This window comes from Ornithorhynchus anatinus, chromosome X3 (assembly GCF_004115215.2).
Source record: "Ornithorhynchus anatinus isolate Pmale09 chromosome X3, mOrnAna1.pri.v4, whole genome shotgun sequence".
Lineage (NCBI taxonomy): Eukaryota > Metazoa > Chordata > Mammalia > Monotremata > Ornithorhynchidae > Ornithorhynchus > Ornithorhynchus anatinus.
Genome location: NC_041751.1, coordinates 32,447,537 through 32,461,194, shown reverse-complemented (window position 1 = coordinate 32,461,194; position 13,658 = coordinate 32,447,537). Strand labels below are relative to the sequence as shown.

The 13,658-nt window shown below is 54.6% G+C and overlaps 1 protein-coding gene and 1 non-coding gene across 3 annotated transcripts; one reads left to right on the top strand and one right to left on the bottom strand.

The window, feature by feature from the left end:
* The first annotated feature begins 21 nt into the window (after positions 1–21).
* On the top strand, positions 22–94 carry TRNAF-GAA. Its single transcript has one exon. It is a non-coding gene; the product is annotated as a tRNA-Phe (tRNA).
* Positions 95–7,477: 7,383 nt separating this feature from the next.
* Positions 7,478–12,797, bottom strand: LOC100086583 (zinc finger protein 397-like). 2 transcript variants are annotated; one of them, XM_029053714.2, is made up of 4 exons: positions 12,774–12,797; positions 12,123–12,623; positions 10,231–10,381; positions 7,478–9,336 (listed from the first exon to the last, which is right to left on the bottom strand). In XM_029053714.2, the coding sequence occupies exons 2-4, from the start codon at positions 12,546–12,548 to the stop codon at positions 8,030–8,032; spliced, it is 1,884 nt and encodes a 627-aa protein (XP_028909547.1). In that variant the 5' UTR covers positions 12,549–12,623; positions 12,774–12,797; the 3' UTR covers positions 7,478–8,029. The 2 variants fall into 2 exon arrangements, with proteins under 2 accessions (XP_028909547.1, XP_028909548.1); XM_029053715.2 differs by having other exon boundaries at positions 12,123–12,620; positions 12,774–12,789.
* Between the last annotated feature and the right edge of the window lie 861 nt (positions 12,798–13,658).

Genomic DNA, 13,658 nt, shown 5'->3' with positions numbered 1-13,658 from the left:
TTGGAAAAACTGCACGAGTGGGCCGAAATAGCTCAGTCGGGAGAGCGTTAGACTGAAGATCTAAAGGTCCCTGGTTCAATCCCGGGTTTCGGCACACAATATTTTCACATCCTTTTCTCCAAAGGCAGAGAAACCTTTTCTGTTCTTTCATCCACCTCACCCCCTCCGGCCTAAACACGGCCACAGCGATTCGGATACGAGGGGAGTGGAAGCGGGGTTGCCGTCCCGTGTTTTGGCGCCGTCCCCTTTTCGCTTCTTCCCTATCTGCTCGGTTCCCTCCAGGTCAGAATCAAGGATACTCTTCTCTACTGCACCGAGACGGCAGTTGAGGAAAGGCCGAAAGAAATAAGGTGTGAGTTAGGATGGCCTAGCGGCATAAGGCTCCGCTGGCAAGTCGCAATTTCCTCTAGAGCCGTGGGTTTGATCCACTTCAGGCAAGCTGCTTATTTATTCAAAGAGCACCTCTCGAAACGAGATGAAATGAGGCTACACTGTCATTTTAACTCGGATCTGAACTCAGAGCTCCTAGGGGAAAGCACGATGACATACACTAATACCTAATTGTGGTACTTGTTAAGCAGTTGCTACGTACCAAGCACTCTACTAAGCTTTGGGGGTAGACACGAGATAATCGGGTGTCACATGGGGTTCACAGTCTAGGACAAGAGCGGGTATTGAACTAAGAGCAATTTATGTTGCTCCGAGTAACACTGGAGGTTATCTGAATTGGAGAAGCAGCGTGGCTCAGTGGCAAGAGCCCGGGCTTGGGAGTCAGAGGCTCGTATCCGGGCTCTGCCACTCGTCAGCTACGTGACTGTGGGCAAGTCACTTCACTTCTCTGTGCCTCAGTTCCCTCATCTGTAAAATGGGGATGAAGACTGTGAGCCTCAGGCCACCTGATGACCCTGTATTTACCCCAGCGCTTAGAATAGTGCTCTGCACATAGTATGCGTGTAACAGATAGCAACATTATTATTAGAAGCCTCCCCCCGGGGAATACGCTTCTGTATGACCCCCCTCTCTCCTCCACCCTCCCTCACGGAAAAGTTCGACCCTGGGGAGGCAATAAATGGGGGAAATTACTCTGGGTCCCGACTGGGATATCATGTGGACTCGGTCCTCGTTGGAGGAATGGAGATGCCCTTGACAACACCCAGGAAGGTGAGCGTTATGCTCTAGGCATGGAGAGCGGGCGGAACCAGAAATATCTGTGGACGCCAACTACGGGGTCCCCGGCCAAGTGGGGATGGCGCTATTTGATGTCATTTAAATATTTACCTTAAATAATTCCCCCTGCCCCACTCAAAGTTGGGCTTATTACCTGGAGATCTGCCAGTCCTCTTGTTATACCAACTCTCCTGAAAGCCAGGACCAACTGTCTCCTCTCTCCGCTAACCGGATTCCCAGGCCATGACTCTGCTTTAGTTTTTTTAATAAAGTACTTACTAGTAATAGTCGCAACCGTTAGGCGCTTACCACATGCAAGGCACCGTACGAAGCACTGGAGTGGCTAGAAGCGAATCGGGTTGGACGCAGTCTCAGTCCCACGTGGGGCTCAGCTTTTCATCCCCATTTTACGGATGAGGTGACTGAGGCCCAGAGAAGTTTAGTGGCTTGCCGAAGGCCACACGGCAGTCGAGCGGTCGAGCCGGGATTAGAACCCGGTGCTTTCAGGCCCACGCTCTATCCACTAGACCACACCGCTTCTCCTCACGCAGTGCTTGGCAGAGAGTAAAGTATTTCTGCTCATCAACTTCCAAGGAGAGATTCCCTTCTAAACCCCACAGAGTTGATTTCCTGTCGCTGCAGGGAGGCTTCTTGGTTTCACCCTTTTGTTCTGGAGCCCAACAGGCGCCCACCCACCCATCAGCTCTGTGCAGTGGGGAGATACGGGCACCCTCATTTTCATCAGTTCCACCGCTGCAATTCCCCCTTTGGATGGAGTCAAGGGGTCTCCTCCGCTTCTCCCTGCACCGATTCACCTCTTGGTGGGGGAAGACGACGGGGCCATCCTGCAGAGTGTAGGCCTGAAGTCCCCTTCCTCGAACCCACAACCTGGCACCACTATTCACTCATTCTGATCGAGCGCTTACTGGGTGCAAAGCACTGTACTGAGCGCTTGGGAGAGTACAACACTAAACAGAACACGTTCCCTGAGCTCACAGTCCAGAGGGCGAGCTTCTTCATTCAACCATTCAGTCGTATTTCTGAGGGCTTACTGAGTGCAAAGCACTGTGTTAAGCGCTTGGGAGAGTACAACATAACAAGAAGCAGACCCACTCCCCGCCCGCAACGAAATCAGTCTAGAGGACGAGCTTCTAGGAATACCGCAGGTGAACCATTCCATCACTGTGGTTACGGAGATATTCTTCCCCGGAACGAGTTGCAGGCAGCGCTGTGGTTAGTGTGAAAACGATCGCGTTCCCGGGACGGTGAGACGGATCTGTCCGAAACCAAGAACGCTTTTCCACCCGGGCCACGCGGGGGGAGCGTTCCCGCGGGAGACCGACGCGCTGACCAAACGCACCGTGGAAACCAGATGAGAAAACTTACTATTCCAACCAGAGACCGTGGAAATCCCGGACTGCGCCACCCACCTCCACAACCAGGTCAGGCCAGAGACAGAGACACGGGGAAAGAGGGATTCCAACTGGGGCCGGGAAAGGAAGCCCCTGGGCTTCCCACACATAGTATGCAAGCAGACCTTGTAATCAGCCCATGATATTTGTTGAGCACTTCCTGGCTGAAGAGCACCGTGCTAAGCGCTTTGGAAGATACGTTCCGTGCCCGCACAGAGCTTGCCGTCTAGAGGGAGAGGCGGGCGTTAATATAAATTACGGCTATGACCCTAAGAGATGAGGGTGGGGTGAATATCGAGTGCTTAAAGGGGACGGATCCAAGGCAAGAGGGTCCTACTTTCCTTGCAGATGATTCCGAGCGGGGGACGGGGTCTAACGGGCAGGTCCTAGAAGTTTTGGGGTAAAGTCCGCCCCCTGGCTGAGTCCTCATTGGTCCGGGAGTCACTGGGGCTCCGGACCATCTCCTTGAAGACGCTGCAAGATAAAAATAACAGTGGCGACAATGACAATAAGTGCAGTTTTTGTTAAATGCTTGCTATGTGCTAAGCACTACGGTCAATATAATCAGATCAGATCCCAGGCCCTGTTCTCCCTCCTAGACCGTGAGCCCCTTTGCTTAATACAGTTCTTGACACAGAGGACCAGCTTAGTAAATTCCACATTTTATTAGGATTATTATTACATGGGGGTGACGGTCTAAGGGGCAGGGAGGACAGGTGTTTAATTCCCATTTTAGAGAGGAGGAAACTGAGGCACAGAGAAGCTAAGTGACTCACCCAAGGTCAAGCAGTTGAAGACAGAGCCAGGATCCGAACCCAGGTTTCCTGACTCCCAACCCTGGGCTCTTTCTTCTAAGCATCGCAAAGTGCCCCCTCTGCAAACCCTTGGAGTTTATGTGGGCAAATTTAGGGCCAAAAGTTATCCAGGATGGCAAGGAACATCACGTCCCGGAGCAGGAGAAATGCAGTCTGGGAGGGAGACTGGATACCGGCTGGAAACGAAACCGAGATACAAAGTGGTAGATTTTAATAGCAAGTGCTTTTTTAAGTGCTTCCTATGTGCTAAGCAGTGCTCTACGCCCTGAGGTAGAAATCCGTTAATCAGGTCCCCCAGGGCGCTCACAGTCTAAGTAGGAAGGAGAAAAGGTATTGAGTCCCCATTTTACAGATGAGGGAACTGAGGCCCAGAGAAGTTAAGTGGCTTGCCCGAGGTCACACAGCAGGTAAGTGGCAGAGCAGGGATTTAGAACCCAGGTCCTGGCCCAGGCTCTATTATTTCTTTACTGCATTCTTGACTCTGAACTAGTCATTTGAAATGCACTGTTTGGACTAAATCGTCCCTGGGGAAATTGGAATTTTCCCAATTTTTCCAAAAAGAAAGGTTGTCAAGAACCCTTCCTATGGGAAAGGGAGCTTACCGCCTCCTCCAGTCAAAGGTATTTTGCTGCTTAGCTCTGTTCTCTGTCTAGGGATCGTGTGGCCGAACTGTACATTCCAAGCGTCTAGTACAGTGCTCTGCCCAGAGTAGGCGCCCCATAAATACCGTTGAACGAATGAACGTTCTGACTCATGGGTGTGGCTAAAAGACTAGAATAAACTTGAATTGTGGAGCTTGAATCTCTGAGGGGATACACCCCACCTCTCCCCTGGGCCTCGTCTATTCACCTCAGCCCCGCCAACGAGCACGCCTGGGCAAGGATTTCACAACCCCGGGATGACGCTGCCTTTGCCGGGTGGCCTGATGTCACTAATAATAATACTTAATAACAATGACATTTGTTAAGCACTCGCTATATGCCAGGCACTGTTCCAAGCGCCGGGGTAGAAACAAAACAATGGCGTCGGACACAAATCCCCGTCCCACATCGGGCTCACCGTCTTAATCCCCATTTCGCAGATGAAGAAACTGCAGCACAGAGATGTGAAGTGACCTGCCCAGGGACCCACAGCGGATGAGTGGCAGAGCCAGGATTAGAACCCATGACGTCCTAACTCCCAGGCCCGGGCCGCATACTGCTGGGTTTTATCCGCTAGGCCACTTCTCTAGCGGAACAATCTCTTGGTGGAGCGTCCACGAAGGTGGACGCAGTATGATGTGGATGACACGGAGGGAGGAACGAGAAATCGGGCAGCTCGTCTCCCTCCCGCCACCCATTATTTGTCAGTCGGGGGCAAAGACCCAGAAAAGGGTCCTTAATCCGCATCGGAAGTGGTTTCCTCCTCAGGCGGGGGGGGCGCACGGGCCTGCAGAGAGAAAGTTCTTATTTAATTCTCATTATATTTATTACACGCATTGATTTTTTCCTATTAACGCCCACGCGCTCAGTACAGCGCTCTGCGCACAGTTAGAGCTCAATAAATACTACTGAATGAACTACCGCTGATGATAACGAGGATGAAAAAGGGGGAGGGATTCTTGCAGGAGACGCGACGGACCCGTACCTAGGTGCCGTGAGGCTGAGGGATGAATAAAGGGTGGGAAACCAGACGCATAGTTGCGGGGAGGGAATGTGCCTGTTTATTGTTATAGTGTACTCTTCCCAGTGCTTGGTTCAGTGTTCTGCACACAGGAAGCGCTCAATAAACACGACTGAACGAATGAATAGGCGACCCAGAAGGGAAGCAGGAAAAAGGATCCGAGGGCTGGGTCGCCGAAGGCCTCTTGGAGGAGACGCGCTTTTAGTCAATCACGTCTGAGCCCCCCTACGAAGGGCCTCACGCCTACTTCCTCTGAGCCCCCTAATCTCTTCTCGGTGGACATCTCCTCCTCCCTCTTCCCGTCAGCCTCTGCACACACGGGTCAGGTCTGAACTGGGGGGAATCTTGGTGTGACGAGCACAAACCAGCACACGGTTTCCTTCCACACAAGCTGGAGGTGGGATCTTCTCTGGAAGATAACTAAATGAGTCTTTTAAAATGGGGGAAAAAATGTAGCCAAGTGAAAAAGAAATGAATCCTCCCCGCCACCCGCCTTGTACATCCATCCTACAGATTCACCGCAGACGTTTTAGGGGGTGGGTTCTAACTTGTGTCCTTGTTAGTATTAAATGGACTGGATTCTAGTATTCCTAGGAGTTATAAAATGACACATCCGTGGCAACCTGCATCCTAATTCCTCTTAGTTTCCAGAGAGAAAATTAATGTCCCTCCTCCTCCTCCCTCCCTCATAATATAGCCAAAAAGAATGACAGACAAGGAATCATTTCGTTTAAGCTCTGTAGTTCGCCTCAGCTGTCTCTCGACTTTGTCCTTTTTTACTTTCTATGCATTAACACGGTTTAAAGCTAAGGACAAAAGGAGCAGACCCCGATGCGCCCAAGCAGTTCAATAATTATCTGGTAGCACGCAGAGGCGGGAAGTGAATATTCCAAATTCCATCTGACACGGCACAATTTTCTGGACATAAGATCATCACCTTTTGCCCTTCCTTCAGGGGTTCGCAGTCTCTGGTTGCTGATGACCCCGTCTTGAAGAACGGGACGGGTTCGCAGTGGGCCTTAAGAACTGGTCTCTTTGGGGAAAGCTTGCGAAAATCATTGCCTCGACTCGTCCAATCCAGCTGAACGGACCGATAGCCCAGGCCATTCAGAAACTGACTACGGTTAGCCCACTCCCTCCGCTTGGAATTTAATCTCCCGATGGCCTAAAAATTCCGAGTGAGCCAAACTCTGACTTTCCTCCCAACGAACACACCTTTCCTGACGTCAAATAAACCTGAGTTTGGAAAGAGTGTCCGAGGCTGAACCTGTCTTCGGGATCTCTACCAAGGAGGCAATTTCAGCTGATGAGCGTGGCATCAGCCCCGGGGCATAGGTTTTCCACATCTGTCGCGTCCAGAGTTTCGGTTCACCGTGAAGTGCCCGACGTCGAATGGGCTCTTCCCAGCGAATCCTTACGCGCGTCTGTTACGTTCAAGAGGGTTCGTTTTAATGTGAGCGGAAGAAAAATTCCTTCTTTGGAAAAATGAGGGCTGACCTCGAGGAACGGTCACTTAGCAAATCTAATCACGCCGACACCAGAGGAGATCCACTGAACGCGAGGCGGGTAAACTCAAAACTACCGAAAGACATTTTGTTTCACATCAGGTTGTAAAGGCAGAACCTATTACCCGGAAAGACTTGTTGACCAGCTTCAAAGAGGGGTCCGGGGAAATGAACACAATGCCCACGGTAGAGAAGCAGTGTGGTCTAGTGGGTAGGGAAAGGGCCTGGGAGTCAGAAAGGATCTAGGTTCTAATCCAGCTCTGCCCCCGGCCTGCTGTCACTTCACTCCTCTGGGCCTCAGTTACTTCACCTGCGATCTGTGGACCTCATGTGGAACACGGATCGTGTCCAGCCCGATTAGTTTGTGTCTACCACAGTGTTTATCACGGTGCCCGGCACACAGGAAGCGCTTCACAAATACCATCTGACAGGACGGATTACCAGACGGACCATTTAGGATGCAGCCAGCACGGCACGGAGATTGATGAGGACAAGTCGTGGTGCGTGTATATTTATAATTCTATTTATTTATAGTGATGCTATTGATGCCTGCTTACTTGTACCGGTTTTGCCTGTCTCCCCGCTCCTAGACTGTGAGCCCGTTGTTGGGTAGGGATCGTCTCTCTCTGTTGCTGAATTGCACTCTTCAAGGGCTTAGTACAGCGCTCTGCACACCGTAAGCGCTCAATAAATACGACCGAATGAAGGAACAAGTCATCACCCCGTTTCTCCAAACATCCCGCTGCCTCCGTTGAGGACACAGTTTTGGACTGGGCAGATCACTGACCAAACCTAACTATGATCTCTCAACACCACAGAGGGGGTGGAAACATTCCCCGCCCACAAAGAGCTTACAGTCCGGAGGACGTTCAAAATCAAGTAAACGACGAGTGAAGAATTGGCCACGGACATCAGATGAGCATACAAGTGTCTTTTTTGTGGTAAATTTTCCGGCGAATGGACGGTGAACCCACATCTATAGGGTCATACGACTTTTCGGAAGTGAAAAAAGAACGGACTTAACGCGAACGGAAGTTAGGTGCTTCAGCCGGGATCGTCCCCATTCCTCTGAAGATAACCCCACCACAGAGTTTATTAAGCACTTCTTCTCTGCCAATCACTGCGCCAAGCCCCGGGTTAAATCCAGGAGGATCGGATCGAAGTCCCCGTCCCACAGGGGGCTCAAGATCTAAGGAACGCCAACCGAGAGGAGAAGTTACACGTCACGACCCGAAGCTCCGGCACCCACGGTTAACAGCGGGAAGGAGCGCTAGGCGAGGTCCGAGAAACCAACGATCCCCTACTTCCACCCACCACCCTCCAGACCGGCTGACCTCTGGCCGGCTCCTTGCACGTTCTGAATAAAGAAGACGACGCACGACGCGGAAATGCCCCAGAGATGTCCGAGGTCCGGTCCCGAACGACCCCCCGACGCAAAAGCCGCGGTGATTTTGCTGGAGACGCCTGCTTACTCCGAGAAATCGGTGCGAAACCCCGAGCCCGGGCTCAGTTTCTCCCCAGGATGGATCCTCCGGTGCTCGATAAGGGTGGAGCGGCTCCTAAAGGCTTTTCCGCACTCGTTACATTTGTAGGGTTTCTCTCCCGTGTGAGTTCTCTGGTGCTTAACGATGGAAGAGTGATGACTGAACGCTTTCCCGCACTCCTTACACTGGTAGGGTTTCTCCCCGGTATGAATCCTCTGATGCTCGACGAGGTGCGTGTTCTGTTTGAAGGCTTCTCCGCACTCGTCACACCGGTAGGGTTTCTCCCCCGTGTGAATTCGCTGATGCTTAATGACGGTCGAGTGGCGACTGAAGGCCTTTCCGCACTCGTTACATTTGTAGGGCCTCTCGCCGGTGTGAATCCTCTGGTGCTGAATGAGGGTCGAGTGCTGACAGAAGGCTTTCCCACATTCGCCGCACTTGTAGGGCTTCTCTCCCGTATGGATTCGCTGATGCTCAATCAGGTGCGTGTTCTGCTTGAAAGCTTTGCCGCACTCGTTACACTGATACAGCTTTTCTCCCCCGCGGATCCTCTGGTGCACCATTAAGTTTCTCGACTGCCTGAGCGCTTTGCCGAACTCGGTACATTTGAAAGGTCTCTCTCGGGCGTGAGTCCGCCGGTGTTTGAAGAAGGTGGAGTGGCGACTGAACGCTTTGTCGCACTCGCCGCATTTGTAAGGTTTCTCTCCCGTGTGGATTCTCTGATGTTCGATGAGGTGAGAATTCTGTTTGAAGGCCTCCCCGCAGTCAGGACAGTGATAGGGCTTCTCTCCTGTGTGAATTCGCCAGTGCTTAATGAGGGTCGAGTTGCGACTGAACGCTTTGCCGCACTGACTGCAGTCATAGGGCTTCTCTCCGGTGTGAATCCGCTGATGTTGAATGAGGGTCGAGTGGCGGCTAAAGGCTTTCCCACATTCATCACATTTGTAGGGTTTCTCCCCCGGGGGTGTCTTCTGCAGTCCCATTAAGCGAGGGCTCTGTTCGAAAGCTTCCCCAAAGTCACAACACTCATAGGTCCCCTTGCTCGTGGAGGTTTTCGAAGGGATGTCCCGGACATCTCTTACAGCTCTCTGCCGGCCGCTCAACTTCCTCAGACCTCCCCCCGAGGGATCCCTCCACTGCCGGCCCTCGGAGTCACGGGTCATCCCCTCCCCGGGAGCCAGGGGGATACTCGGCGGGCGTTCTCCCGGGGACCCCCTGTGCGGATCCGCTTCTTCGAAGAGTCCCTCCTCTGGGAGAGCCGACTCCGAAGTCCGGCTTTCGGTTTGACGACCTACGTGGGAAGAGACGGCGATATCGGTTCCGTGGAAGAGGGGCGGGAACGGGGCCTAAGGAGGACCGGTCAGATCCCGCAGGCGTCTAGACCGCGGCCCAGCTGGGCCTTCGATCCACTCCCCGCCAGCTCCGTGGTTCTCTGACGCGAACTGAGGTGGATTGGATTCCCGTACACTTCTGAGGGACTACGTTGGGTCTAAAGGCCCCCCTCTCCCAACACTTAGTAACCTGCGGTCGGTAGGCACTTCCCAGACCCTGTCACTATAACCACTTCTCTGTCGATCAGTGGTACTTACTGAGCACTCGCCGGGTGCCGTGCATTAAACTCAGTGCTCGTGAGCAGGACGGAGTCGGTAAGTCACCGTCGCTGCCCCGCAGGAGCTTAGGGGCTGGTGGGGGAGGCTGACGTTACACTCTGAGCAGCTGCGCTGTGCGAAATGAGTATCGAGGTGCTTGGAGGGATACGAACCCGGCCGCAAAAGTTGAGGGAGGGAATAGAGGCTGGGGAAAATGAGGGATTGGAAGAGAGACGATTTTAGTACGGCTCTGAATGATACCGGTATCGAGAGCTGTGGAATTTTTAAATGCCTCCTGTGGGCTAAGCTCTGGGGTAGAGAGGAGATCATCAGTTCCCACATCTGTAAGTAGGAGGGAGAAGGGGTCCTGGATCCCCCTTTTCCAGATGAGGAAACCGAGGCCCAGAGGAGCGAAGCGGCTCGCCCAGGGTCGGAGAGCGGGCAGCCGGCGAAGCCGGGATGAGATCCCAGGTGCTCCGACTCCCCGCCCCGTGCTCTTTCTGCTAGGCCGTGCTGCTTCAAGACGGGGTGGGATGAGACGGGAGGCGGGGGGGGGGGGGGGGGGGTCACTACAGAGAGAGGGAGGTGGTGAGTACCGTATCGGTTTCCGAGGAGGCGGAGGTTTCCGAAGTCCTGCCGCGTCGGAGACGAGCCCACCCGGGGCGGGCTCGGAAGCGACGCTCGGGTGGCTCCCGGGATCGCCGTGTCCTCCGCGAGCACTTCCTGGCCAGGGGCACCGGCGGGGACCTGGAACGGGGAACGGGACAGCCCGGGGGCGTTGGGAGGGTCAGAGAAGTTCTTTGCAAGTCCCATTAAAGGTCTCCGAAAGTAGACCTCCCGTCGACCAGCGGTAACTGAACGCTTACGTGCAGGGCACTGTACTGCGCACTGGGGAGACTAACGATGATAATAATGACGGCATTCGCTAAGCGCTTACTCTGCTCATTCATTCATTCAATCGTATTTATCGAGCGCTTACTCTGTGCAGACCACTGCACTAAGCGCTCGGAATGGGACAATTCGGCAACAGATGGAGACCATCCCTGCCCCGTGACGGGCTCGCGGTCTAAACGGGGGAGACGGCGGAGCGAAGCAGAAGGAAATCAAACGAGCCAACATCATCAAGATAAATAGGCTCAAGGAGATAGACACCTCATTAACGAAATAAATAGCGTAATGAATAATAGAGACAGATGAGCACAGTGCTGAGGGGAGGGGAAGGAGCAGAGGGTGTGGGGGGAGCGGAGGGAAAAGGGGGAGCTCAGTCTGGGAAGGCCTCCTGGAGGAGGGGAGCGCTCAGTAGGGCTCGGAAGAGGGGAGGCCATTTTACGAGTGACTGCTTTTGAACGCGGAAGAAGGAAATCGAGGAGGAACTAGGCCTGAACGTAACTGAATGCTGGCTCTTTTCTTATGTGCGTCAAGGACACTTGCCCCCATACTCTGTTCGGCTGCACAAGTAACGCGCACGCGGGGTGGGCACGGAGGGAAGGGTAGGCTTCCCTCCCTGCTCTACCCGGTAACGGGCCCGGAGCAGCAAACCACCACGCCCGGAGCGGCAAATCACGGTCGCGATGCCCGAGGCAGCGAATACGGAAGGACTCTTTTTCACCCTAGCCGGTGAGGATAAAAGGGGGAACGGACGGCCGCGGCCGGGCTGTACCACCTTAGATTTACGACCAAAACGGGGCGGTTGGCGGGAGCTGAGAACCGGACCACGCCACGAGCCGGCCGGACTCCCCCAACTCCTCCGTCGTGGACCACCTGCGTGAACTCGGGGCAAACGTTTGGACGGGTGTGCGTATGTGAATGAGTTTACCCTTTAAATTAGACTAAGACTTGAACAGAACTCTTCGCTCTATCCGGTGGCGGACCGGTTTCACTGCGGTTTGACTCGTCATCGGGTGCCCGGCGAAACGAATAAGAAATGGGGAGAAGTGGGCCCTCCCGCCCCGGGGAAGGGCTCCGCAGATGGGCGCCTGAATACGAGACCAGGGTCAGCCCGGGTCGGAGGCGCACGGGGGGAGAAAAACCTCCCGGACGCGTCCGGGTGCCGGAGAAAGGGGGGAAGCGATGGGCTCGCAGACCGCGCGCCTGGCCGAGGGGCGGCTCGGCGGCGGAGGCCGACGTGGGAGGGGAATCCCGAGAGATGGGCTCGTGACGACGGCGGCGGCGTCCGGAGGGTGACGCGGAGAGGCCGAAGGGGGTTTGGGCCAGGTGCCATCTTTCACTGGGAGTCCTGGGGTGACCCTGGGGAGGGGGTTCGTCGCCAGTCGGGAGAAGATGGGCGCCGCAGAGGCAATGGATGGCATCGGTCTTCCCCTCCTGATCCTCCCCCATCCTCTAGCACAGAAATCTCACCTCCCGGAGTAACGGTGCAGGCAAAGAATGTGTCTCAGCTTACTGTTACATTGTACTCTCCCAAGCGCTCAGTAGCGCGCTCTGCCCAAAGGAAGCGCTCCCTAAGTACGGCTGAACGGACGTCACTTACTAAGAATTTCTCCTCTCGCACCCACTGCTTTGGTCCACCCAGCTCTCGCTGCAAATTCTCCACCAGGGTCGCGGCCTCCTCCCCGCTCTCGGGGCGGCGGGTCCGCACCCGGGCCCCGGTGTCGGCGGGCAGGACGGCGAGGAACTGCTCCAGGACCAGCAGGTCGAGGATCTGCTCCTTGGTGCGCCGGTCGGGCCTCAGCCACAGGCGGCACAGCTCCCGCAGGCGGCCCAGCGCCTGGCGGGGACCCGACGCCTCCTCGTAGCGGAACTGCCGGAAGCGCTGCTGGAAGATCTCGTCACTCCCGTGTCGGATGGTTTCCGCGCCCCAGGCCCAGTCCTCCTCCAGTTTCACCGTCAGAAGCCCCTCGTGCTCCCGGGGGGCCTGGGGCTCCAGGGCAGCCCCCCGCCTCGACTCCGCCGCCATCGTCCACGGTCCCGGGACGGGATCCCTCCGCCCCCCGCTCGCCGGAGACCCTCCTCGGGCTCGTCTTCAAGGCTGCTGGGGAGAGAAGGAAGCCTCCTTTCAGAAATCCTCGCGGATGGAGCGCGGGCCTACGAGTCAGGAGGACCTGGGTTCTAATCCCTGCTCCGCTACCCGTCTGCTGGGTGACCTTGGGCAAGTCGCTTCTCCCCTCTGGGCCTCAGTTACCTCATCCGTAAAATGGTGATTCAATCCCCGTTCTCCCTCTCGCTTGGACTCTGAGCTCCAGGTGGGCCAGGGACTGCGTCTGACTATTTTTAAAAATGATTTTTGCTCAGTGTTGACTATGTGCTGGCACTGTACTGAGCACTGGGGTAAATACATCATCAGGCTGGACACAGTCCATGTCCCACACGGGACCCAACTGAACACCTTGTATCTGCTCCAGCACTTGGAACCCAGAGTGGCACATAATAAGCTCATCCTGGGCAGGGAACACGTCTCCTAACTCTGTTCTACCGCTCTCTCTCAAGACCTCGGTAGAGCGCTCCGCAGACGGTGAGCACTCAACAGATAGTATCGATGGTGATGACGGCAAGTGTTTAATGACTGCCGTTAAAGAGACAGAGACGGACGGACTGATACAGAAAGACAAAGAGGGTCAGGGAGAGACAGAGCAGACAGAAACCGAGAGAGACAGCGAGAGACAGGGACAGAGATGGAGACAGAGAGATGGGGGTAGAGAGACAGGCAGAGGTACAGAGAGACACATGGAGAGACAGAGATAGAAAGAAACAGGGAGAGAGATACAGAGACAGAGAGAGGCAGGCAAAGAGAGTCAGAGATAGAGACAGGGATAGAGATATAGAGGCAGGCAAAGAGAGACAGATGGAGACAGAGGCAAAGAGAGACAGGGATAGAGAGACAGAGACAGAGGCAATGAGAGGCAGAGATAGAGACAGAGGCAAAGAGAGACAGAGAGAGACAGGGGTAGAGATATACAGAGACAGAGAGAGAGGAAGAGACAGGGAGAGGGAGAGACAGAGGCAGAGACAGGGACAGAAATACAGAGACAGGGAGGGAGACAGAGACAGGGGTAGAAATTTAGAGACA

Bases quoted from the DNA above. Each gene is read 5' to 3' on its own strand.
- LOC100086583 (XM_029053714.2), bottom strand. From the start codon at position 12,548: ATGGCGGCGGAGTCGAGGCGGGGGGCTGCCCTGGAGCCCCAGGCCCCC. The intron at 10,382-12,122 runs GTAAGTGACGTC...TCCCCGTTCCAG, and splicing joins TGCGAGAGGAGAAATTCTTA to GTCCCCGCCGGTGCCCCTGG. The intron at 9,337-10,230 runs GTACTCACCACC...CTTCCCACGTAG, and splicing joins CCTCCTCGGAAACCGATACG to GTCGTCAAACCGAAAGCCGG.